The sequence below is a fragment of the Ciconia boyciana genome, chromosome 24 (genome assembly GCF_034638445.1).
Source record: "Ciconia boyciana chromosome 24, ASM3463844v1, whole genome shotgun sequence".
Classification (NCBI taxonomy): Eukaryota; Metazoa; Chordata; class Aves; order Ciconiiformes; family Ciconiidae; genus Ciconia; species Ciconia boyciana.
Genome location: NC_132957.1, coordinates 5,568,116 through 5,592,482, shown reverse-complemented (window position 1 = coordinate 5,592,482; position 24,367 = coordinate 5,568,116). Strand labels below are relative to the sequence as shown.

At 63.4% G+C, this 24,367-nt stretch overlaps 1 protein-coding gene across 1 annotated transcript in view; it reads left to right on the top strand.

The window, feature by feature from the left end:
* The first annotated feature begins 455 nt into the window (after positions 1 to 455).
* The window catches only part of EFNA2 (ephrin A2), a 48,855-nt gene continuing 24,943 nt past the window's right edge, over positions 456 to 24,367 (top strand). The window contains exon 1 of the mRNA XM_072845099.1: positions 456 to 1,116. Coding sequence (XP_072701200.1) covers positions 857 to 1,116 — 260 coding nt within the window. The 5' untranslated portion in view covers positions 456 to 856. The remainder of the gene's footprint in view (positions 1,117 to 24,367) is intronic.

The following is a 24,367-nucleotide window of genomic DNA, read 5'->3' as shown; positions in this document are numbered from 1 at the left end:
GTGCGACCCCGTTGCAGAGCCCCCCAGCCCTGCCGGTGTGACCCCCCCCCGTTGCAGAGCCCCCCCAGCCCTGCCGGTGTGACACCCCCCCCGTTGCAGAGCCCCCAGCCCTGCCGGTGTGACACCCCCCCGTTGCAGAGCCCCCAGCCCTGCCGGTGTGACCCCCCGTTGCAGAGCCCCCCAGCCCTGCCGGTGCGACCCCCGTTGCAGAGCCCCCGAACCCGCACTGCGGCCCCCGTTGCAGAGGCCCTTCCCCCCCCCCCGGTGCCCGTTCCCCCCCCGCAGAGGTGGGGCCGCGGCGGCGGCGGCTCGGACCGAGGCGGCGCGCGGGGCCCCGCCCTGGGGCCGGGCCGGGCGCGCGCGGCGGCCGCCGGTGGCAACAATGTGTCAGAGGCGGCGGCGGCGGCGCGGGCCCGCGCGGGGCGGGGCGGGGCGGGGCGGAGGCCGCGCGGGGCGGGCGGGGGCGCGGGCGGCGGGCGCAGCATGGCGCGGCGGCACTGAGGGAGCAGCGGCCTCCCCGGCCCGGCCTTTGTCTCTCCGGTGTCCCCGGAGCGGAGGGGCCCGCGCGGGGCGGGGGGGAGGACGGGGACCTGGGGGCTGAGCCCGTCACCGTCCCGCAGGTAGCGGGGACAAGCACCGGGGGGCTCGGCACCGGGCGGCGGCGCGGGGCTCGGAGGAACTTGGCCGAAGTTCGGCGGGGGGAAGGTTCCCGGTGCCGGGGCGAGGCCCGGGGGGGGGGCCGGCCGGTCCCCGCCGCCGCCGCCGCTCGCCCGGGCGCGGGATGCGGCTGCCCCGGCGCCGCCGCGCCGCGGCCGCCCCCAACTTTCCCCGCTGACGGCGCCCGGGGCCGCGGGCGATGGTGAGGGCTGGCCGCCCGCCCGCCGCCGCCCGCCGCCCCCGCCGCCCCCGGCCGGCCCCAGGGCTCCGCCGGCCGCCGCCGCCGCCCCGCCGCCCCCTGAAGCGGCCGGAGCCGCGCCCGCCGCTGCCCGGGACCATGGTGCGCTGGGAGGCGGCCGCGCTGCTCGCCGCGCTCGTCGGTGTCTGCGTCTGGACCGACGAGACCGGGAAAGTTATCTCGGATCGGTACGCCGTCTACTGGAACCGGAGCAACCCCAGGTGAGGCCGGGGGCGGCGGGGGCCGGTCCCGGGGCGGCGGGGGCCGGGCTGCAGCGACGCCCAAGTTTGAGTCGTTATCCAACACCCCCCCCCGGCGAGCCCGCAGCCCCCCGCCCGGTCGGTGACAGGCGGCCGCTGCCGCCGTCCGTTGCGGATCGGGTCCCGCTCCAGCCCCCCTCGCCCCCCGGTTTGCTCCGGTAACGGTCTGGGCGGCCCCGGGGGCTCGGCCCTGGTCCCCGGTGGTGCCTCTCAGCCGGGGCCGCCTCCTCCGGTTCCCCCCCCCCCAAAGTTCTCCCCCGGCGCCGGGGGGACCCGTCCCCGGGGGCTGCGGCAGCCCCGGCAGCATGGCCCGCCGGCGGGTCGCCTTCCCGGGGGGCGGCGGCGGCTGCCGGTGCTCGGGGCGGGGGGGGGGAGCGGTGCCGCGGGGCTGCGGCTCGGCCCCCCCGGCCCCTCCGCGCCCAACTTCGGGGAAGTTCAAGTTTCTCCTCCCCGCCGGTCCCGCGTCCCCCCCCGCCCCGGTCCCTCTCCCGGGGGCGGCTCGGCGAAGGTCCTGCCAAAAAACCCCGAAATACGGCAAAAGGCGTCCGGGAGCGGCCACGGGCGTGCGTGCGATAACGCTTTGGGGCTGAAACGGTGAAACGGGCTGGGGTGCGGGGCCGGGGTGGCCCAGCGGCACCCGGCGAAGCCACCGGTGGCCGGGAGCTCGGGGCAGCCCGGCCCCGCTGCCGCCCGTCGTCTGTTCCTCTTGGAAGCGAAATCCCTGCGGAGTTGGTTTAGTTTCCCTGGTCTGTCTTTGAATTTACGTTTTTTTTTCTCCTCCCCCCCCCCAGCAGGCATGGGGTTTTTTTCCCGGTGAAAGTTTCATTTCTCTTGTATTTCTTTGTTCACAATTTTGAGGAACCAAAAAACTGGTGGAGAGTTGGAAGCGAGGAGGAATCCTGCTCCTGGCTCAGGTGGCCGGGACCAGCCGGACCCCCCACGCCCTTCTTCCCCTCGGATACCAACCGCAGGGTTTAGAGTGGGCCGTGTCGTGGCGGCTCTCGTAAAAGACAAAAAAAAGAAAAAAAAACTGCCCCCAAACCCATATTTTTTCCCCCGATGAATCAAAGTTAAACCGGCCCTGGCGGCGTCCCCTGCCAAGCCAGGCGGGGGGTTGCGTGGCGATGCTCGGTTGGCTTCTGCGGTGGGTGCCGCTGCGCCCGCTGCCTTCAGGTTTGGGCCGTTCCGTTCTGGGGGTCGAACGGGTGTTTCTTTGTCCCCCGGCGGGGCGAGGGGCCCTGCGGGTGGGCAGCGGGGCTGGGGCCCTGGCCGCGGCAGAGCAGGCAGGAGCCGGGGTTGCCGGCGAGGCGGCTGCTCCGGCGCTCCCTGGCTGGGAGGCTTTTCCCCTCTTGCAGTGGGAGAGCCGGGAGGGGACCCTCGGTGGCACCTTCTCCTCTCCCGGCCGTGTCCTGGGAGCATCCTGGTGACACCATCACAGTTTATTAAAGTTCCCGCCTGTGTTTCGGCGGGTGGCCGCAGTCACCCAGAGCCGGTGGGACGCGCGTTGGGCCGAGGACCCTCGAGAGCATCGGCATCCGTCCGTCCGCCACGCGTCCCCTCGGGGGGACCGGCTGGGCGCCATCGCCCCCAGCCTCGCACCCTCGCACCGCCCCGAAATTGGGGCGAGCCCGTCCCTTTGTGCGCGGCAGTGCCTTCGCCGCGGGCCGCCTGCGGTGCATATGGATTTTATTATCTCCCTCACATTTTTGTGGGGGATTGTAAGAGGCAGGGATTTTTTTTTGTTGGTTTTTTTTGCCCATTGCAAAGTTTTTGGTTACAGTTCCTGGTCCTCCCCAGCTCCCACACTTTGGGCTCTTTTCTTTTGTTCTCCCAAACGCCAAACATGTGTGAGGGTCTCCCTGGTCAAACTCCGGCATCCCGGCCGCTGGAGACGAGGGCGGCGTCGCCGAGCGGTCGGGGCCGCGGCTGAGATTTAGCACCCAAGGGTTCCTTGCGGCGCTGGTGATAGCCAGAAGTGGCCCCTGGTCCCTGGGTGACGGGCATCCCGGGTGCTGGCGTGGGACCTGGCATCGGTGGTGGCTTCGGCTCAGCCCCGCGAGCTGCCCGCGTCCCCATCGCCCTCTTGTACGCGCCGGGACGGGCGCCGTGGAGAAGGCGGCGGGGAATTAATCCTCCAAAATAGGTGGTGGTTTATTATTGTGTATATATATATATATTTTCCATCTGACGTTGGCAGGGAAAATATTTTCGAGGGGGAAAATAAAATAGGGCAAAGGAAGAGCGAAGGGATAGGAGGGAAGAGCAGACAATGGCTGGTGGGTTTCAGCAGGCACGTCCGCAGCGCCTGGCTCCGGGATGTGACCCAAATTTCCCCAATGTGGGAGCACCCCGTGTCGCAGTCGGCCCATGCGCTCCTTGCGTGCGTGTTCAGGTCTCGGAATTCAAGGCAATTCGTTAGACGTTGCAAATGCAGAAATTGCCATTGAGTTTTCTGCTTATTTTCCTTTTCGAACCCAGCGGTTTTTTTTATTTTGTCTGTCTCTGGAGTTACTAGAAGACTATCTCATCCTTAAAAATGAAGAACAACGTATATATGCTTTTTCCGGTCCCTTGTTTTCCTTCTTTATTTCCACCTACCATCTCATTTAATAAGGGGGAAATCAAAAGGGATTGGAAAAAAAAAAAAGGGGGGGGGAACCCCCCATGTTAAAATGCCTGGTGCTTGTTTGAACCCGCAGACCTGACCTGGCGATAAATATTTTTCTTTGGGTTTATATTGCAATCTATATTTTATAAAAGACAGTAATAAATCTCACGGTCAATATGATTTGCCCAGATTAGAATAATTCTATATTTCATAATTGGGTCTAAATTAAAAATAAGTGGTACCTCGGGATGCTGCAATTTGCCTGTTCTGTGGAGATATTTAGCCACTCGCTGTGGATTTACGGGTTGTTTTTTTTTTTTTAAAGGATTTTGTAAGCATGCATTTGGAAAAGGTTGCATGGGTTTTGCTGGATGTAACTCCTGGCTTGTCCTGGAAATAGCCGAAGGAGGAAGAACGTATCTTTATGTAATACTGCGCTGTTTCGGTACCACGTCTAACAGTGGATTTTTGCTCTGTGGCACGTACAGACGCACTAATGCTGCTTTACCTCCCCGGGGTGGGATGCGTTGGCCGTGCCCGGGCAGCCGCAGGGCCGGGGCCGGTTGTGGGTGCAGGCGCTGCGTGTCCGGGGCGATGCCCCTGCGGACGGGACCATAGGGCACAAGAGCTCAGCAGGGCTCTTGCTGGGCCCGGCGTGGCGGGCAGGGGTCCGGCCGGGGCAGGGCTCTTCCCTCCGTGGGGTCTTGGGGGGCCGCGTGGTCACTCTGTGTTTTCCAGCCGGCGCGGCCGGTGGCGCGGGAGCCGCTTGCCCGTAGGGTTCTTGGGCGAATTTGCAGCCTTGGGACCCGAGGAGAGGTGCAGCGGGGCGAGCCGGGCGTCCCGGAGCGCGTGCCGGTGGGACGGCATCGCCCGGGCGGGTCGGGGTCTGCGGCTTCGGCCCCCCTCGCTCACGCAACCCCAACCCCGCAGCAGGATTTAGGATGAACGTCTCGGCTGCGCTACGGTGCGTCACCCAGCGAAGAACCGGGGGCCTGGGAAACCTCCACGCTCCAGGGGGAAAAGGTCTGCGGGAGGAGGCAGCCTGTCCTCGGAGGGTCCCCGATCCCGGGACCCGCTGACCCGCGGCCTCAGGGCTGCGACTGGAAACCTCTCGAAGGCCACGGAAGGACGGAGGGTTTAAGATTTGTTTTCCTTCCCCGCTCTACCTACAGCTACGTAACGGGCAGGTTATAGTAATTCCAGGATGACAGTGTTCCTGCAGCCAAATGCCGTTCCCGCATACGCTGCCGTGCGTTTCTGTATCTACAGAGAGGGGAATGTGCAAAGTATTCGGTATTTTCCCCTCTCTGTTTACAGTACAGATACAAATGCTGTAAATGGTCTAGATTTTACCCGTGGCCTATATTTAACTGTGAAGTCATTTCTTTGCCTTGGAAGGCTTATTTTCTGATTTTTTTTTTTTATTATTTTTTTGGTTTTGTGAGCACAGCTGGGATTTCTGTTCTGCTCCTCTGCACTCCCCAATCCCAGGATCGGGAAGCCGGAGAAATGGTTTCTAGCAGGGGGATTTACCGCGGCTGGTGGGAGCCCAGATGATGCTCAGGGACAGCGGTGACGGCAGCGCAGGACTTTTGGGGGGTCCTTTTGTCCTTCGGGAGAGGGTGAGGGTCCGTGCCGCAGGAGTGGTGGAGTTGGGGGGAAGGGGGCACGTCTTGGCGGGGGGGTCTGGATCGTGCTCCCCGGCCCGGCGGCTTTTGTGCCCCTTTTCTCCTGCGTTGCCGTCTCCCGGAGCCGCAGCCCCGGCGCCCACCGGTGCTGGCTGGCTGGTGCTTTGTCCGAGGGCTCGGTGCACGGCAGCCGGGGCGAGGAGAGCCGTGGCGAAGCCCCGAGCAGCCGGGGCTGGGGCCGTGCCCCATTAACTGCCCGAGCCCGAGCAAACTTGCCCACCTGTGGGTCACGAGGGGTTGTGGCCAGGACGACGGCAGCCCACGTGTGCCGGCTCTCCTTCGAGAGAACCGGCACGCTCCTTCGAGGGAGCGAAAAAGACTCAACGTTTGTTTTTTCCAGGGGAATTTGGTGCTGGAGGGGGGTGGCTGAGCGGGAGGGCTCGGCTCCGGGGGAGCGTGCATGGCGCTGGACGTGCCCACCCACGCCTCCGTGCTGGGGTGGGTTTGGTGCCAGCTCTGCCATGGGCTGGTTCCCAAAACCTCTGCGCCCCGTCTCCGTCCGGGGCTGCCTGGGCCGGGACCTTCGGGGTCGGGTCCCAACCCTGCGTGACCGCCCGCCCTCCCCGCTCCCGTGGGCATCGCACCGGGATCTGCACCAGCCTCTGCAAGACCCACGCTCCGTTCCCCCCTCGGAGCGATTTTAATGTGAATTTAAACTCTGGCACTTGGGTGGTTCCCGTGTCACGGGCAAGCCGAGTCCCCTCACCGGGCACACTGGGCTCGGGGTGCCGGGAGCGGTGCCGGGGTGCTCGGGGGTGCCGGCGCTTGGCCACGTCCTGCATCCTGCGCAATTCCTGCTCTTTTAGTTTTCATCTGTTTTGTTTTCCTTTTGTGCCGAGATCGCTTGCAGCCCTTCCCACCCCTCTTTTCCAGCCCGTTAAGCCGTGTTAGCTATTCTTTACCAGCCCAGGTCTGCGGCGAGCGCGATTAACGGAGAGCAGATACAAACAGGTCCAGCATCCCTGACAAGATTTTCTCTCTCTGCCCGTCTCTTGTCTCTCCGCCTGTCCCTTTCGAGGGACCGCAATTACATTCCCTGCTGGTCGCACATTTGGTATCCAAATGCCGGCCATGCGCCGCATCCTAATGCGAGGACGGGCTGGGGGTGCGCGGTGCTGCCGGCGGGTCAGCCGCTCCCCGGCACCCGCAGCGTCCTGGCGTGGGGAGACACAAAGAGGATGGGAAGTGAGAACGGTGCAGAGGGTGGGAGCGATGCCTTCGCTTACCACTGGAAAGCTTTAAAAGTGCTCTTTCTCATACAGATACGTGTGTGTGCCTGTATATACACACACATATATCTGCTTTACGCACGCACGTAGGCCACACAGATGCCCAAGCACACCTACGCCCGCCCAGCGCAGCGCAGTGCGTGGGAAGGAGCGCGTGCCCGTGACCTTCCCGGTGTTACATCCACACCTAATACCTACCTGTGGGCCGAGGGATACAAGTAGGTTTGTGTTTACGTGCCTGTAAACGCAGATCTCGGCATCCAGGTCCGATCTCGCCCGTCTGTCTGTCTGTCTCGCTGCGTACGCACGTACGTCCCATGTGCCGGTGGCTGTGGCTATCTGTGCCTCTACCTGCATCCATCTGACAAGGTTCATCTGCTGGGTTGTCTGTAAAATTGCAGCAATTGTTCTTTAAATAGCTGCTCGTTCCTGATGGTGAAAATTTTGGTTCTTTTGTGTTAGATATTAATCATGATTTTAGAGGCTTCATTTTTATCCTGGGTGTTTTTCCCCAGTCGGGGCAGAGATCTTGCCCTGCTTCGTTGGGTTTAATGGGATTTACGGAAGGCGAGCAGATCTTGGCGTTGGTACCTTTAGCCCCTAAGAGGACTTTAAATTTTTTTTTTCCCTGCTGCCATGACCCGTCTGAGCCCGATGCGCTCCAGCCCAAAGTCCGGCCATTTTCCTGTGCTTTACGCGTCATTACGAAACCAAAACCAACCCCGTTTTTGCCTCTGTGAGCATAGGGGTAAGCGGCGCTTCCAGCAGTGCCGATGCCGGGGTCCGAGCTTCGGTGAGCCGCTGCGGTGAGCGGGTCTGAAGCCAGGGACACCCCGAAAACAGGGCTTGTGTTTCACTGGCCTTAGGGGGTGTTTGTGTGGGTGCAAACTCTTTGCCAGCGGCCCGGCAAGCCCTTCGCCCCCAGCCGTGCCCATTGCCGTCCCCACCGCCCCGTTGGGCTGGCCGGGGGCCACGTCGGGGTGGCAGCGCCCGCGGGGCCATTTGGGTTTGTCCGGCCCGTGCGATGCGCCGGGGCTGTTTTGCCCCCAGCAGGAAAGCTGGGAAGGGACGAGGCTGTTGAGAGCAGGGCGGCCGGGAAGGAGCCCGTTTGGCTAGCGCCGTGCCGTGCCGTGCCGCCGGCTGGGCAGGGTGCTGCGGCCTTGCACGGTCCCAGCTCGTTCCTGGGCGGTCAGAGTGTTGTTATTTATTTATTTCTCCTCCCTCCTCTCCCCCTTTGCTTGTTGACGCTGCTGTGGCTGGGTTGCTAAATAGCTTCCCATTGTTCGAGAGCTAATTACCTCTTAATGATGCTCCTTACTCAAAAGCCAAGCAAGAGTGGTGGGCTGCTTCGCAGGCGGGCGAAGGCACGCTGCCTGGCAGGGTGCTGGGGGAAGGAGCGGGCAGCGGGGCAGTGGGGTCACCGGACCCTCCCGGGGCAGCGGTTGGGTTTGGCTCTGCGGCACCGACGGTGGGGAACCGGGGCTTCCTTGGCTGGCCGTGGCGAGAGCTGCGGCAGCGGAGCTGCCGGGTGGGGCTTCGTCCCAAAAGGTGGCCAGGGCTTTGCAGAAAGTCCCCTATTGTCCCTCAAACCTGCAACCGTGAGGAGAAACGACCACCCTGCGGGGTTTGCCAAGGTGGGCCCGGCACGGGGCCGTGCTGATGAAGGGCACAGAGGCCGGGAGCACGGTGCCAACGTCCCCTCCGGTGTGACGCCTCTCCACCGGCCCTGTCTGCAGGGAGGTGTGTCACCCTTGGGGCATGTCTTTCCTTTTGGCCATGGGTACGTAAACCGGGGTTCCTCTCAGCTTATCCCGTGCGCGTGTGCGCCCTTGGCGGGGCAAATCCTGCTCCGCTTTGCCTGTCTCCTCCTGACCTTACCCCGTCCCTCGGCGAGCGGCTGGCGCGAGCCCTTGCCCCTAACGGGGTTCAAGAGCTTTGGCTGGAAGGCGGAAGGAGCTGGGCGGTGTGGACGGAGGGTCCTCGGCCCCTCCCGGGGTGAGGAGCCGAAGTTTGGGCTCTGCTTGCCGGATCCCGGCTCTGCCTCCAGAATCGTGTGCATCCCTCGGGCCGGAGCGACACCGTGGGCACGAGGCTGCGGCGGCTCATGCGGCTCCTCCGTGTGCTGGATGGCGACGCCGCAGACGTGATGGGGGGAAAAAAGGATCCTTCTCCAAAGGGATTGGGAGAGCACCCGCCTCCGCCCTGCCCAGCCGCCCCGCTCTGATTGAAGCTGGGCTTTGTCCCCCCGCGCCAGGGGCGCGGGTGGGTGGGAGGATCCCAAACTTCAGAGGGGGACGAGGCGGTCAAAGCAACAACAGTGGGGAAAAAATAAAACAAAGGAGGAAAATTTACTCCCTAGAATAATAACAAAGACGGGGAACGACTTCCCCTTCCCTTGTGCCCTTGGGGAGCGAGGGGTCTGACCCCGCAGCGCTCGCAGCCCCCGAAGAGGGGAGTGAGCCCGTCCGAGCTGATGGAAGTGCAGAGGCACACGGGATGCTGGACGTGAGCCCCAGCCGGGGCTGGTGGCAGCTTTGGGGACGTCCCCCCCGGGCTGCCAGCCGGGGCTCGGTCCGGCCCCGGGCCGAGGGGCTGGCTTTGCGGGTGGCAGGGGTGACCAGTGGGTCTCACCCCCGTGGTGCCTCGGTGGGGAGCAGCCTGGGGCAGGACCGGGCTGGGCAGCCGGCACTGGATGTGGGGGTTCGGGGCGAGGCTGGGGCTCCCCAGTGCCCCCGGCTTGCCCACGGCTCGCCCGCCCGGTGAGGCTGGTGGTGGGGGCCCGCGGTGCTCTGCCGTATTGATCCCTGGCAGTGATTTAAATGCCACAAAGCATGGCTATCGACGTCTCGCGGCCTCCGGTGAAGCCAATCAGCGCTGGGGCCAGCGAGACCCGCGCTCCCGTTTCCGAGCCCTGCTCGGATCCATTTGACGTTTTCCTCCGGGTCATTAATGGAGGGAGAGGGATGCAGACAGAAATGCGGATTAAGACTTTTTTTTTCCTTCCTCCCCCTTTTAAATTTTTCCCCTCTTCCCCCATTTGCTTTCCAAGACCCAGCTGCGAGAGCAGAGGAGCGGTGAGCAATGCCACTGCTGGGCGAGGGACGGCCACGGAGCCGAGCCACGTCCCAGTGGGGCTGTGCCAGCGGGCAGCCGTGGTGCGATCCCACGGGACGCAGCCGCGGGCTCCCTCGGCACGTGAGCTCTTCCTGACCTGCCAATTTTCTGCTTTTCTTGGCATTTCCCCCCCCCCCTCAGCCTCGCTTTGCATTTGTGGGGTTTTCCATTTTTTTCCTGCAGCCGTGACCTCCGCACACTCGTGTCCGTCGGTGCAAACGCCACCAAACGCCAGCCTGGCGCTGGACCCGGTGCCGCTGGTCCCCCGAGACGCGGCAGCGAGTCTGCAGGCATCCGCACAGACACCGCCGGTATTCCCGCCGTGCGCTGCAGAAGCATTACCAGGATCCGCGGAGTTTAAAACCATCACTCGATACTTTTTATTTGAACACAGGAACGTGGTTTTATTTAAGCTTCTTCCCCACGCAACCCTGAAATCCCCCCAAGAATTAAACTTTGTATTTCAGATCTTTTGTACAAAACGTAAATCTCCCCTGGCTCCGTTCCCCGGGGCCGCCGGCTTTGGCAAAAAGGCGAATAAATTGCAAAGGGGGTTTGTAACGACTGGAGATAGGAAAGACCCGTTAGATCCCCCAGCCTGTTCCTCCTCCCGATGCATCTGAATTGTCTCCTCCATCTATTTGATTAGCGTGGCGTTCAGCCTAATTTCAGTGGAAATATTTGCTGTTTCCCCTGGTGCGTCTGCAACCAAGTTTTGTAGGATTTTTTTCTGCAGAAGAGGAGAAATTATTTGTATCGGTTTATTTTTTCTTTAACATTACACGGAGAGCAAAACTCTCCCATGTGCTAGGAAACAGATAAAGTGTTTAGACAGCAAATACAAATATTTCTGAGCACTCAGCCCAGCTACGGATATTTCTGCCTGTCCTCCAGCAGGATTTCTTACTGTGTCTTCTAGTGGGTTTTTATTTAGACTGGCTTGATTTTTTTTTTATTTTTTTTATTTTTAAAAAGCCCTATTTATATTTGCAGTAAAATAAAATCGGCCAAGCCTGACCCTGTAAACAGCTCGAAAAATCCCAATTCTTCCTTTATCCAATCCCATTTCCACTGAGAAAAAAAGCCCCTGGACCTCGCGCCCCGCACAAAATCCAGCCGCGACGGGATTATTTCGGTGGCTGAGCTTTCTGCAGCCGTGGGTGCTGGGACGGCGGCGGCACCGTCGCTCCCCCGAGCCAGGATGCGGGGATGCTCCTGCGGAGGTGGGGAGGGAGCTGGGGTCCCCGGGCCTTCCCGGGGGACACGGGGTGAGGGCGGTGGCCGGGTCTCTTGTGCTGCAGGTGCTGACCGTGCACGGTGCGTCCAAAAAGGGTTTTATTGTTTTGCCTTTTTTTTTTTTTAATTATGAATTAGCTAACGCTGCTCCCTGGCAGTGTCCCAGCCTCGCCGTGTCCAGCAGCCGTCCCAGTCCTGCTGGTGGCCCCGCGGGTGTCGTTGCCACCCCGTGCGGGGAGCCGGGGCCGTCGGGAGCAGCCCGAGTGGCTGCCAGGGGCCGTCAGGAGCCGGGGAAGCTCTTTCCCAGCCAGCTCGATAATCCCAATTATTACCTGGTTTCTCGATCAGGGTTGCTTATTAAACTTGGCACTGCCGGCTTTGCCGTTCCGGCCGCCTGCCTCGGCAGAGGGATTTATCTCCTGCCGACTCAGGAAGGAAATTGAGTGGAAAAACGCGGGGCAGAGCCCCCCGGGACGGCGGGGCTGGGGGTGAGGGGCGGGCGGGGGGCCGGCTACCCGTGCTGGTGGACGCTGGTCCAGCCCCAAAGGGCTTTAGGACACGGGAGCGACGCTGCGGCGCGTCTGCCCCGACCTGCGCGTCGGCGGAGGGTCAGGTGGGTGGTGCGGGCGGCTGGGCCGTGTCCGTCTGTCCGTCCCCCCCAGCTGTGCTGGGTGCATCCGGGGCTTCGCGCGGTGGAACGACCCCGGTCCTGGGATGGGCGCTTTTATTTCAGCGTTATTTTGAAACGGTAGGGTTTTTAAAAGGATACATAAACGTTTGCCAAATAATTGTTTTTCCCTTGCCCTGAAATTAAAGGGAACCTTTGTCAGCCTCCTCTCCCTTCACACCAGGAATATCAGCTTTTTCCTATATTTGGGCCTTCCGGCTTGAATTCCCTTGCTTCCCATCACGCAAACGTTCTCCAGTGCTTTGCTAACCGACGCTTACTCTTGCATTTCTTCTGCAAATTTTGTTTTATTTTTACCAAGACAATTTGCCAGACCCAGCGCCGGAGCTGCCCGTGCCTGAGCCAGCGCGCTGGCCCTTGGGAAGGGGCTTTTCACAAATTTCAGACCAATTCTCAGCACGGCCGCGGTGCTGCCGAGCGGGGCATCCGGGTGAGCGGGGCTGGAGGTGGGAGAGTTGCTGCCGGAGGAGATGCTCTCCCGAAGGGTTTCCCTAGGATTTCCCTCTGGTGCTTGGTACTTGGGTGTTCACCGAAATTTCCTTTTGTGCTGCTGGAAAACTCGGAGCCGGGTGGTTGAGCAGTCCCGGACCCAGCTGGGTGCTGAGTGTTGGGGAATCAAATCCCGACGGAGCCTCTCTGGGGGCTGCGGTCGGCCCCTCGCCGCCCTCCCGGGGTCACCTAAAATGGGACCTGCTGCCTTTCAGGCGGGCGTCTCCTGCGGATCAGCCTGGATTTATTTGTGTGTCGTCCCCCCCCAGAAAGCCTGGAGACATGGGGCTGGTGGGAGGGGAGAGGGGCTCTGTGTTTGGGGAGCAGCCCAGCCGCGGGTGCAGGGGGGGAATCGCCCCGCTGGGCTTTTTGCTGGGGGCAGAAGCGTCCCGGGGTCCCTCGAGTGGCTGCGTGCCCTGTGTCCCACGCAGGGAGAGGGGAATCGCCTCCTCTCCCCACAGCTTCTTCCTTCGGTTTTTATCCCAGTTCCTCTTTCTCGTGCCCTTCCACCATTTTCCTTCACTTTAAAAAAAACTGCACAAAACCCGTAACTGCGTTTCCTTCTCCCCGTGGTGTCTGTTTGCCCGGCCGCTCTCCTGCCGGGGGGTGAGCTCCCTGCTCCCGGGGTCCCCGTTTTGGGGTGGGGGCTGTCCCCTGTCCCCTCCCCATGTGGGGTGCCGGGGTGTTAGGGAGAGCGATGAGGACAGGGTAGGTTCCAAAATCCTTTATTGGGGGAAATTATTGTTATCCTGAACCCTGCAAGGTTCTTATCTCTGACGCAGCCTTGTGCTTCAGGGCTTGGTGTCCATCTTGGAAATCTTCCAAGCTCTCTCCTTGGGTTTCCCGAGATCTTTCATGCAGGGTGGTCAGGAGGACCCGCTGCCTGCCTGCCCGCTGCCTGCCCGCTCGCTGCCTGCCCGCTCGCTGCCTCCCCGGCCGCCCCGGCTCCGGCAGCACTGCAGGACTCGGGACAGAGCCGTGGCCCTGCCAGGCTGTGCCGTGCCGCATCCCCAGGGCTGGGGGGGGGCTGTTCCGCGGCCACCGGCACCGTGTTGCGGTTGTACAACCGCTGTCGGGTACGGCACCAGCACACGGCAATTCTTGCTCCAGCTCCAGCTGGAAATGCCGGTCACAATGGTGCTCCTGGTTTGGTTTCCAACAAACCTCCGTCCCGAACAGAAATGGCTTTTGGCTCCAGTCCCCATCCAATGCCGTCTCCGTTGGATTGCCTCGGGTTCACAGGTCTTGGTTTGGCTGGAGCCGGGCGGGCGCACGGGGTGCCGAGTCCCATGAAACACCGGGATCCCCTTGCACCGCGGCCCCGGCGTTGCTCCCGCGCTGCAGTGGAATTAAAGGCTAAAACGAGGGATGGGAACGGGGATCACCCTCTGCAGCGGGGCGTGTGCTGCGGAGGTGGCGTTGTGCCTAACGGTCATCGCCACGAATTGCCTTCGCCTCTGACCGCGGCCGGGCTCCCGGCTTCCCCTGCCTGCGGTCCCTGTCCGTGCCGGTTCTCGCGGTCGGTGGCTCTGAGGTCCGGTCACCCAACTGCCGCCTCTCCGGCTGGGCCGGCCGCCCTCGTCCCCGCTGCCATCGCAGTTGTTCATTCTCTGCCTTGGCTCCTTCCCGGAGCGCTCTCCGGCGTTGGGATGTGAAGCGCTGGTGGGGCCGGGCGGCAGCGGGGAGTGTCGGGGCACGGCGCGGGCGTACAGCAGCAGGAACGTGGACTCCAGAAAACATTTCAAAGCTGATTAATAATAATAAATCATAATGTTGTCTTTTAAAATAGAAAGCTTTTGGATGAGGTGGAGGGATACTCTCATCATTAAGACAGCAAGCTGGGGCGTGAGTTCTGGATCCAGTTTCCAGCTCGTTACACGGAGACAAATGGCTTCCCCCCTCCCAGCCTCAGTTTCTCCGCTGTTAAGGTGAGGATCGCTGCCAGAGGCTAAATTAAGCAATTAATATTTGTAGAGTGCATGAAGAGATTGAGAAGGACGTCGCTCTCCCAGCGCTGTACCCTGCCGCACAGCGTGTCCTCCTGTTCCGTGGCCAGACCCGGGAATTTCGGCCGGGAGCCGGAGCGTCCTCCTGGCAGCTCTGCGACCGCAGCGAGCGGTGCCGATGGTGTTGGCTGCCAAGCGCCTTCTCCTCCGTGTCCGCAGAGCCCGGGGCACGAGGACAGGCTGCAGCCCCCAGCTCCTTCCGGGCTGGTTTGGGGTGCCGGTGGGGACACGGTTCCCCCGTGCTGGGGACGCGGTGGCTCAGAGCTGCGGCTGGCCCCTGCGTGCGTCGCACGGCCGAGCGTGTTTGACAGCGCCGGAGCCCAACTTCATTTTGGCGTCCTGCGGACGCAGCCCTTCGCCGAGGAGTCCCTCGCTGCCCTATGAGTGAGCAAAAACCTGGTGTCACCAAGCATCCCCGGTTCACACCGGGAGTCCCGTCCCCGGCGGGAGGGGAGCCCAGCTGGATGGGTTTTTGGGTTTTTTTTCTTAAACATTGTAATATTTGTTTCACCTTATAAATCACCCCACCCGGGCTGCCTCGTAGAGGGAGGATTTATGGGCGCAGGTGTAGCTGCAGCGAGAGGAACGCTGTTCCTGGGGACCGACCTGGTTTAATGTTTTTATAATGATGGTGTTGCAGCAGCGATCTCGTTGAGGGGAGAGGTCTCGCCCGCGGTAAATCCTGCCTGGGAGGCGCTGCCGGGGCTGCGACAGGAGGGGGATCGGTCCCCGGTGTGCGACAGACCCAGCCGGGATGGCGCGAGGTCCGGCACACGTCTGCGGTGCCGCCCGGGGTTTTCTCCATGCTGGAAGGGATTGCGATGCCGGCACGGTGGCAGGTCGGACCCCAAACCGTCTTCTGCTGGTGTAAATCAGCGGAGTGAAACTGGGGGGGCTCAGCCCCCCCGATAAGCTAAAAATGGGGTTTCTGAAGCTGGCGTGGTGGGTTCAAGTCCAGCAGCCTCGCTGGGCTGCTCCCAGTGTCGCTCCCAAGTGATGAAGCCGCGCGAGGTGCCGGTGGGTTCTCTGCGCTGCTTCAGGCTTGGACCTGGTCTCCGTGCCCCGTACCGGGGCCGGATCCTGCTGCGATGCTTGGCTAGCATCAGCACGCCCGGGGCAAGCGGCCCCGCCAGCCTCCGAGGGGCAAAATGGGCGTCGTGGCATGTTTAACTGCACTTTGCTTTCACACCTCGGCCTGGTCCGGCAGCTGGAAACGGGGGTCTCTGCCCTTCCGGCTCCGTCACACCGGGGTGGCGGCAGCCCCGGCCTCCGAGGACGTTTGTAACTCGGCGTGGGGACGCTTGAGGAGCCCGCGCCGGGGAGAGCCGGGTCTTGCAGCCGGTGCAAACCTGGGGCTTTGCCGAGTCCCTCGAAGGCTGGTTTAAATCCCAGGAAGGTCTCACTTTCCCGCCGCAGCCGCATCAGTGTCACGCTGGGGACGTGGGAAAGCCGTTAGCCGGCTGCTAACGAACGCGGCTCTGACGGCGAGGAGGCCAGGGGTGCATTGGGGGTGCGCGGCGAGGATGGGGATGCTCGGCCCGGGAAGGGCCGGGGGGACCTTGCCGGGGCTCCCCCCGCTCCCCAGGGGCCGGGGCAGCTTCAGGGGGATTTTCCCTGCGCCAGCGCTGCCCTCAGCAGCACAAACGAACCAAGTAATTGGCAACATGGAAATATTTTGTGCTCATTAAGCAGTGGGAAGCAGCGGGTGAGGAAGCGGCGTTCTCCAGCACGGGTGGGGGCTGTCGGCGGCATCCCCGGGGGCTGCCGGTGACCAAAACCCACCGACCTCCGGCTGGAAAGTGGAGCCGGGCAGGGGCCGTGGCTGCCCCGGGGGCACAGAAACACCCTGGTGTTGGGGGGCTGGCGGTGGGAAGCCCCGCACCCCGGTGTTCTGTGGGGAGCAGAGGAGCTGGGTCCCGGTGCTGCGCAGTGGGGAGCCCCGTCTTTGTTGGGGGTGAGAGCAAACACAGGGAGCGGGGGGGGGTTCACGGCCGCTGTACGGGGGGGCTGGGGCTGTCGCCGCACGTTTTCTCCTAACTACCGTAAATCCCACGGATTAAAGCTTGAAACGGCGAATCTCAGCAGCCGCCTTTGAGCTCCCCTAACCCCGGTGCCGTGCGCTGCCGGTTCCCAGGACAGATGTCGAGGGGAGCCCTGGGGGTCTCGGTGTCCCCTCCCGGTCCCCTCTGCTCCCAGCGCAGCAAGGGAGAGCAGTGGAAGCGGGGGGCGATCCCCGGGGGACGCCGTGGCGTTGGGAACCGTGCTGGGTGGCCTCGTCCCTGCGAAGGTCGGTGGCTGGGGGACGGCTGCTCCCTCGCACCCCGGCACGGAGCCACGGGCTGGCGATGGCCCCGGCGGCATCTTCTGCCACGCTCAGCCCCGAGCACGTGCTTACGGCACTCGATGGGGACGAGGTTTTGCCATCCGCCCCCCCTGCCCTGAGAGAGCCCCCGGGGCGGCGCGTGCCCCGGCACGGCGTGGGGAGCGCCCGGCAGTGCCGCAGGCGGGGGAAGCTTTATGGCTGTAGTTAAAGTGACTTTATGATATTGTATCTGAACAATTGCCAGCTATTATCTGGATCGATGCTGCGTGATTGAGACACCGGTTGATAACCCAGCCGGGGCCTCTAATCGCTTTTAAACCGCGCAGGGTCGTTTGTGCTTTCGATAAAACCCCTCAGCATTTTCTATTTTAGCTCTCTGCCCCAGACTCCGGCGGGTTTTCCCCCGGGGCTACGTGCCGGGGGCTCTGCCCGCCGTGATGGGTGCGGGCTGGCGGGGATGCGGCAGGTCCCGGCTCGTGCGTTGTGCCGCGGCCCCGTCTCCTGCGCCTCCGACTCGCTGCTTGCCCTGGGTGGGGACCGGGATGCTGGGACCTGGCTGGGGGCGGCGGGACGCACGCCGGCTGCGGGGGGACTTCGGGGTGCTGCACGGCGCCCAGCCCTGCCGGGTTCTGTCCTGCTCAGGGGTGGGAGGAAGGGGGCACGGGGTGTGCGGCGGAGATTTCGGGGTCCCCGTCCCACCTTCACCTGGCTCGCAGCGACCTTGGGTGAGTCACGTCACCTCTGCGCGCTTCGTTTTCCGCAGCTGTAAAACGAGGACAATGATACCTTTCCCACGTTGCAGAGGGGTTGGGAGGATTAATTAGTTAATGTTCGTAAAGTGCTTTGAGGATTAATTAATATTGTGACTCTAATTTTTTCCGATGGTAAAACGCCGCTTAAATATCTCCGCGCTGGTACCTTCCTCCATGACCCTGTAAAGCGAATCTACCCGGGGACGTCACCGGTCTCCACAGGAGCCGGGTGGCCCCGTCCCTGGCAGGCATCGTCTCCCCAGTGCTGAACTGGGAGGCCACTGGTGTCGGGAGGAGAGCGGGGCTGAGCCGGAGGCCCCGGGGTCAGTGCCCTCCGCGGTGGCCGTCCCACCAGGGCCGTCCCAGAGCTTGGGGTGCAGCCCTGCACCCCGGCTCCCCAGGTCCTCCTGGGCCTGATCCTTCTCCTTTGCCAGGCTTTCCCTGCTGGAAGCGGTTCGTATGTTGGGATTATGCCACTGTCACCTCCCTGTGACGCTGCTCGTCCCTGCCCAGCCTGCTCGGCCACGTCTCGCATCCCCCATGCCCAGCGGGCTCGACCTGCTCGGAGGCTCCTGTCCCCACCTGCGCTGTGGGAAACTGCCCCCAGCAAATCCCACATCCCGGGTCTGATCCCATCCAGCATCTCAGGGGCCGCTGGGCTGGGAGCGGGGCTGCAGGCCCCGGCTGGGAGGGTGGCTCGGTCCCAGGAGGGTCGGGGATGCTGTGCTGGGAGAGGTGCGAACCGAAGCGCTGAGCACGCGTCGTCGGCGCTGCGCAGGCACGAACCCGGCTTTCCCCGTGAAAACAAGTTGTTGCGAACACACCTGGCTGGGAAGCTGCTGGCAGGCGCGGGAGGGCATTTTCTGCTGTCTTAATTCCCGTATGCCATTAGTCAGATCGCTGACTGGCAGGTTTTGTTTCCTCCGAGATGATTTCTCAGCAGCGGCTCTGCTCTGCCGTGCGCTCCTGCCTCCCTCCTGCTCCGCCGCTGGGAGCCGTGGGGACAGAGCCGCTGGGGACAGGGGTGGCAGAGGGGTCCCTGCGATGGCAGGGCCGTCCCCGGGGACCCTTTGAGGTGTCGGGTGTGAAACCTGGGATTAGCTCGGCTCCAGTGCTGGGAGGGTGTTGAGCATCTCTGGGCTATCGCTGGTGGGAGGTTTCCTGCATGGGAGCAGCCACGGCGAGAGCCGAGTGTGTTTCCCAGCTCCTGATGACCCGAGGGAGCCCAGCCGCGAGCGCTGGCACAAAACGGGGTCTTTTTGCCGTGTTGGAGATGTGCAATTTCCAAGAGGGGCTGGTGGGAGGGGGGGCTGCGGGAGGACGGCGTGGTCCCGGGCGGGACGGGTTGATGGGGTGTGATGGAGCCCCGGGGCTGGAGAATCGGTGATGGCGGGAGCATCCCCAGTTGCAGAGCACTGGAGGGGACTGGGACCTGCAGTGGAGCGAGGAGGAGGAGGAGGAGGAGGAAGGAGGACTCGGGGGATGCCACCATCCTGCTCCATCCTGCTGAATTGAGCCGGAGGAGAAGGAGCGTCCGGGCTGGAGGAGGTGGGAGAGGACGAGCCGGGAGTCCCCGGCGCTGGTCGATGGCTCCTGTCCCTGGTTGTCACCAAACTCGGCGCGGAGCTGTGGCCGTGCGGAGAAGAGGCACGTGTTGGCGTGCAGCGAGCGTGCTGGGTCTCAAACCCCACTCCGCTGAGGGCGTCCGGGGGGTTTGAGGCAGGACAGACTGACAGCAGCGTTCCCGCTGCTCGGACCCTGCTCGTGCAGTTAATAGCATCCCGGCAATTAAACTGGAACTAATGCAACGATAAAAATAACACGCTGTCCTTCTGCAGCGTGCTGCATCCCACAAGCTCAGAGGTGTTTAAAAACCCATTTAAAGCCAGATCCTGCCGTCAGACCGGCGCGGGGTGCGGAGGGGGTGGCGCTGGGCTCTGCGTGGCCACGGGGCTGGCATCGTGGTCTCCAGCCCTGATAATCTCCCTGCCTTCTGCAAGGTGTGAACGGCCCCAGTTTCCTCCAGTCGAGAGACTGGTTTGCCAACTGCCAGGTTTTAAATAGTATAAATTACATGAATTTTTTATTTTTCTTCTTTCTAGAGTTGTTTAATCCCCAGGGGTTGGTTTTCAGGCTTTTCTCCATAATGCAAGGAGCAGAAACGCATTCTTTTAATGGTAATTGAGATTCCCGCATCATTGTAGGACTTGGAAGCTGTGATGGGCTTTAAATAACGTGAGAGTGAGTGAATTCGGGTTCTGGCTCTTCAGGCGGGTTTCTGAGGTTTATCTTGTGGTTTCCTCGCTCCACTCTGAGGTCGGAGGGGCCAGAAAGCCGCGTCCCTGTCCCATGCGGGGACACGCTGCCCTGGGCATCCTCCCCAAAGCAGCATGTGACTTGTCGGGGAGACGGGGACCAGTGGGTCGTGGTGTCCTTCGGGAGAGCTATCGGGAACGGCTTTGGCAGTGACCTGCATCCAGCATTGCCCGGAGCCGCCTGCCAGCCCTTGTCCGGGCGCGAGCGGGTTGGGAATCGGAGCTGGGTCCTCCCAGACTGAGGTTTGGGGTTTTTTTCAGCTTTGCTACCGTCTGCCTGGCACGATGGGCACCCAGCCTGGTGGGCGCCCAGCCTGGTGGGCACCCAGCCCTGCTTCTGCCGCGGGGCAGAGGACGCTCGTGCTGGTGGGTCGGAGGAAACCTCCCGCCTGTGGGGCGATGCCGCGTCGGCAGAGGAGCCGACTCTGGGGCAGGGAGGTGGCTCTCCCCGAGCAGAGCAGCTCCGCGGCGGCTTCATCCCGGCCCCCGTGCCAGCCGTCGCAGGCTCCTGCCCCTTCGCTGAGCCCTCGGGAGCCCTGGCTGCTCGCCTCCCGTTTTCCTTTTGCTGCCAGGGAGCAGGCGGTGTCGGAGGGGACGGTGTCGTCCTCGCCTGCCGCGGCAGCTCCCTCCTTTGCCGTGCACAAGACCGGTGTGGTTTTGGAAGGGAGGCACGTGCGGATGAGCAGGGGGTGAAGCGTGGCGGCTGGCCCGGCACCCGTGTGCCAGCCCGGCTGGACGGGGGCTGGTCGCACAGCCTGAGCGGGGGTCCCGTCGCTGCGAGTCCCAAAACCTCGAGCGCAGGAGTGCCGTGGCGGAGCTGGCATTGCCGTGCCTGTGCCCTGCAGAGCTGCCCCGTCCCTCTGCCCGGCCTCGCCGTGCCAGGGTAAATCCCTGCCGCGGCACGCGGCCGTGCCGACAGGGCTCGCCTACGCTGCCCATCCCCACCAAAGCCGGCGTGGGGCGGTGGAAGGGGCTCCTGAACACTTTCCGGATGGGGGGAAGCGGTTTCCGGCTGCTGGGGGAAACATCTGGATCCAATTGCTGCTCCATGTGCAGCCGCCCGGGCCGGACCCGCTCCTGCACAGCGCGATGGGAGCCGCTGTGCTGCGGAGGGACTTACCGGGTCCCCGTCCCGTGGCTGGGAGCCCCCCGCCGTGTCCCCATCCCACCGGGAGCCCCGCCATCCCTCCCTGGAGGTCCCCTTGGCCGGGTGGCATCACTCGGGGCTGCCGGTGCCCATCCCCAGCGTCCTGCCGCCCCGTCCCGGGCCGTGGCGAGGGGAGCCGCTGCCCGCCCGTGCCTTTTGTCAGCCTCAGAAAAATTGACCTTGAAGCGCGCTGGAAGAGCCCTGCAGCTAATCGTGTTAGGAGGTGTCTGACTGCGGCTCCGCGCGGCTCTACCTGAGCGGCATTAGCAAGGGGGACGCGTCGGGCTCGCGGCGCCCCAGCTCAATAATTGATGCGTTTTTCTCAGCTCCCCCTTCCGTGAAAGGAAACCCAAGTGCCGGGAGAACGGCAGCTCCGGCAGGGTGGGGACGGGAGGCCGGCGAGGGGCTGGGGTGCCACGCGCTTGGGGACGGCGTCGCGGGGCCACCGTGCTCCTCGCCGGGGACAGGGGCGGATGGGGATGTGCCGAGGGTGCTCTGCGGCCCGGGGAGACCTGCGAAGGTCGGAGCAGCCCCCCGTGCGCCCTCCCGCTGCCCCCAGCCCCATCCCTGCAGGGAGGCCCCGGGCAGCCCGTCTCCATCCGCTCTTTTTGGGAATCCCTGCAGAAACCCTCAAAACCTCCGTTCCCGCGGGAGCACCAAGCGTCCTCGCGTTGAGCATCCTCGCACCGAGCATCTGCCTTTTCCCCGTGAGCATCTCCTGCTCCGGAGCCCGGCACGGCCCCCTCGGATCCCCGTCACCCTCGGCCACCCTGGACCCCGTGGGGGGGGACATTGGCCCAGGTGCCCCCCGGCTCGGCTGCCCCGCTCCGGCAGCTCCGGGCAGAGCTGCCTTGCCTTGATACAAACCCTCCTCCCTGCCTCCTCCCCTCTGCCTCTTTTTTTTTTTCTTTTTCCTTCCCCTTTCGCCTCTTAGAAAAGCGTGCAGGGAAGGGGAGAGATTTTAACCTTCTGCCTGGAACCAATTAAAAAGGTCTTTCCACAGAGACGAAAGTGCTCGTGCACCTTTGTGTGCTGCTAACGGGGGGAAGAAAGCAGAGGCGGCCTTTGAAGGGGGAGATGGAGGTCTCTCCGCTGGGACCCCTCCGGGCTTTCAAAGCCTGTGTTATTTCTTTATTTTTAAATAGCCAAATTAAAGTGACTCCCGCTTCCTTTCCTCCCCGTTAGCGCATCGCACGGCGAGCACGTGGCCCCCGCCGGCCGGGGGGGATGCGGCCGATGGGCACCACCGGTCCCACGCCGGGCGCTGGGCTGGGCGCTCTGGGCATGGGGGGTGGCGTGAGCGCCCCAAAACCCAGCCCGGCTCCGCGGGACCCCTCCGGGATGGGGCAGAGCCTCCCTCCTTCTCCCTGGGCTTGCAGGGTCCGTCGGCGGGAGGCAGAGGTGGCCCCGGCAGGGCGATGCTGGGGGGTGCCGGGGGGGTCCTGGCTGAGCCGTGGCAGGGGCACCCCCCACCCCCCCCCGTCAGCCCTGCGGCCAGGACAGCCCCCCCGCTCGCCCCAGCACGCTGCCCCTTGAACTCAACCGGCCGCATGGATGAGTGGGTTTCTTCAAAGGGCCCCCCCCAAGACCTCTCTGCCCCCCTCCCCGCCACCCTCTCCCCATCTCCGTAAGACTCGGGTGAAAAGGCAGCAGAACAAAGCACAGGAAGGATTTTAGGTGGTTTCCGCACAGACCTGAATGTCGAGTTGCTCAATGGAAGAGGAGATGCCGACGCTTTCATTCCCGCGCCCGGGTTTGGCCAAGGGGGCGAAGGGGCGAGAGCTGCCTCCCCGCGCCCCCCAGCCTCTTTTTTTTTTCTCTCTTTTTTTTTTTTTATATAGTCTCAGATTTAGTTTTCCACAGTATAATTCTGAAAGACAGCGGAGTATGAATTATTCATTGACCCCTAACTGCCTTTGCATACAATCCTGGCCGGGGGAGAGTGCCCGTGTCGAATGCATTTGTGTGCAGAGCTGGGCCAAAGTGAATTGAAATCAATTTTTAAGGTTTAGTGGGGGACATTTGGTGATTTTGGGGCTGGGGGGGGCAGGCTGGAGCACGTGGGGAGGCGAGTGGGATGGGGCCAGAAAGTTTCTAGTGGGGAATTACTCCCTTTCCAAAGCTGCCGAGGAGCGAGGCTGGGCTGTGGGGTGCCGCTGGTGGAGCAGGGAGCCGGGGACAGGGTGCGGGTGCTGCTGGGTGGCCCTGGTGGGTCCAGGTCTCGTCTGTGTCCGGGGGACTCTGGGGCCAGAGCCGGGGTCCCGGCTTCGTCCATCGCTGCCTGCAGGCAAGCACCCATCGCGCTCCCCGGACCTGGGTGAAGGGCAGCTGGCACGGGGCAATGCTGGCACACGCGGCTCCGGGGCAAAAAGAGGGTTAAAAGTAAAAAAATACCCGTTTTACTAAATTTAGTCGGTTCTTAGATGCTCCTTTAGCCTGACTTGAAATGTGAGGCATGGCTGAGAAGCGGGAGGGATTCCCCAAAGAGCACGATGGCTTCGGCGGGGAGAGCTGCTGCCGCCGCTGCCCCGCTGCCCGCGTCCCCGTCCTGCTGCCCCCGGTCGCTGCTTCTCCCCCCGCAGCCCCCCCACCCCGTCCCCTTCCTCGGGGGCACCGGTGCCACTGCCGGCCCCTGGCATGGCGGTGCCCGGACCTCGAAGTCAGCTGCCAAAACCCGCCAGGGATGAGGGGGTGAAGCGGGGCGAGGGAGGGAGGGGGGAGCACCCTGGGCAAGGCTTTAATCTCATTAGTCTTGGAGTGAATGGACAAAGCGAAAAGGCTTAAAGCCCGGTGAAAGGAGCGGGGAGGGGCGGGGGGGCTGTCGTGCCCTGAGAAGTGGAGACCCCGGCCGATCTCGCCAAATTAGGTCAAATTTGGCCGGGGGAACACGAGGGGAAGGAGTAAGGGGGGGGAAGAGCCAGGCGAAGCAATAAGCGTGGTTCTGTTGGCCCTGTGACCTCTCCCGGGCTTGTGAAGGCAAGCGCTGGCCCCTCTGCCACGGGTGCTTGCCCCCTCCCCTGCCTGGGGGTCCCCTGCTTCCCTCCAGCCTTGCACGGTGGCGGAGGTGCCGGGGAGGACCCCCCTCGCCGCTGCCTGCGCCCCGCGGTCACCCGGCTCCTTGGATGGGGACGAGGGGCTTCCCCGTGCCCCCACCCGCGACCCGACAGGGTGCCACCGAGCTGGGTGCAGGGGCAGCTCCCGGTGCCAGGGTGCTGGTGGCAGACCCTCGCCCGGTGAGCGTGGCTCAGGCACCACCATGCCGGTGAGTCGGTAAAGCCTGCCATATCGCCGGTCACCGTGTATCGATCGCTTCTGCTCCCCGGGGAGCCGCGCTGCCCAGGCACGGCCCGTGGTGCTCACCGGCAGAGCCGGGCTGTGCCGGAGAGGAGCCAGACGCATGAGTCGAGCCCCGCGGGGTGGAGGTGCCAGGCTGCAGCGAGGCACGGCCTCCGGCATGGGCAGAGCTGTGCCGGACCGGGCTCTGCCCTCCCATCCATCCGGCTCCCGGTGCGTGCCGGGTCGGGACCTGGCAGTCTGTGCCTCCTTCGCAGCCCGCGCCGGCGGCACCTCCAGACAGGTTGTGATGTGAGCATCATTTCGCGCCAGCAGTGCACAGG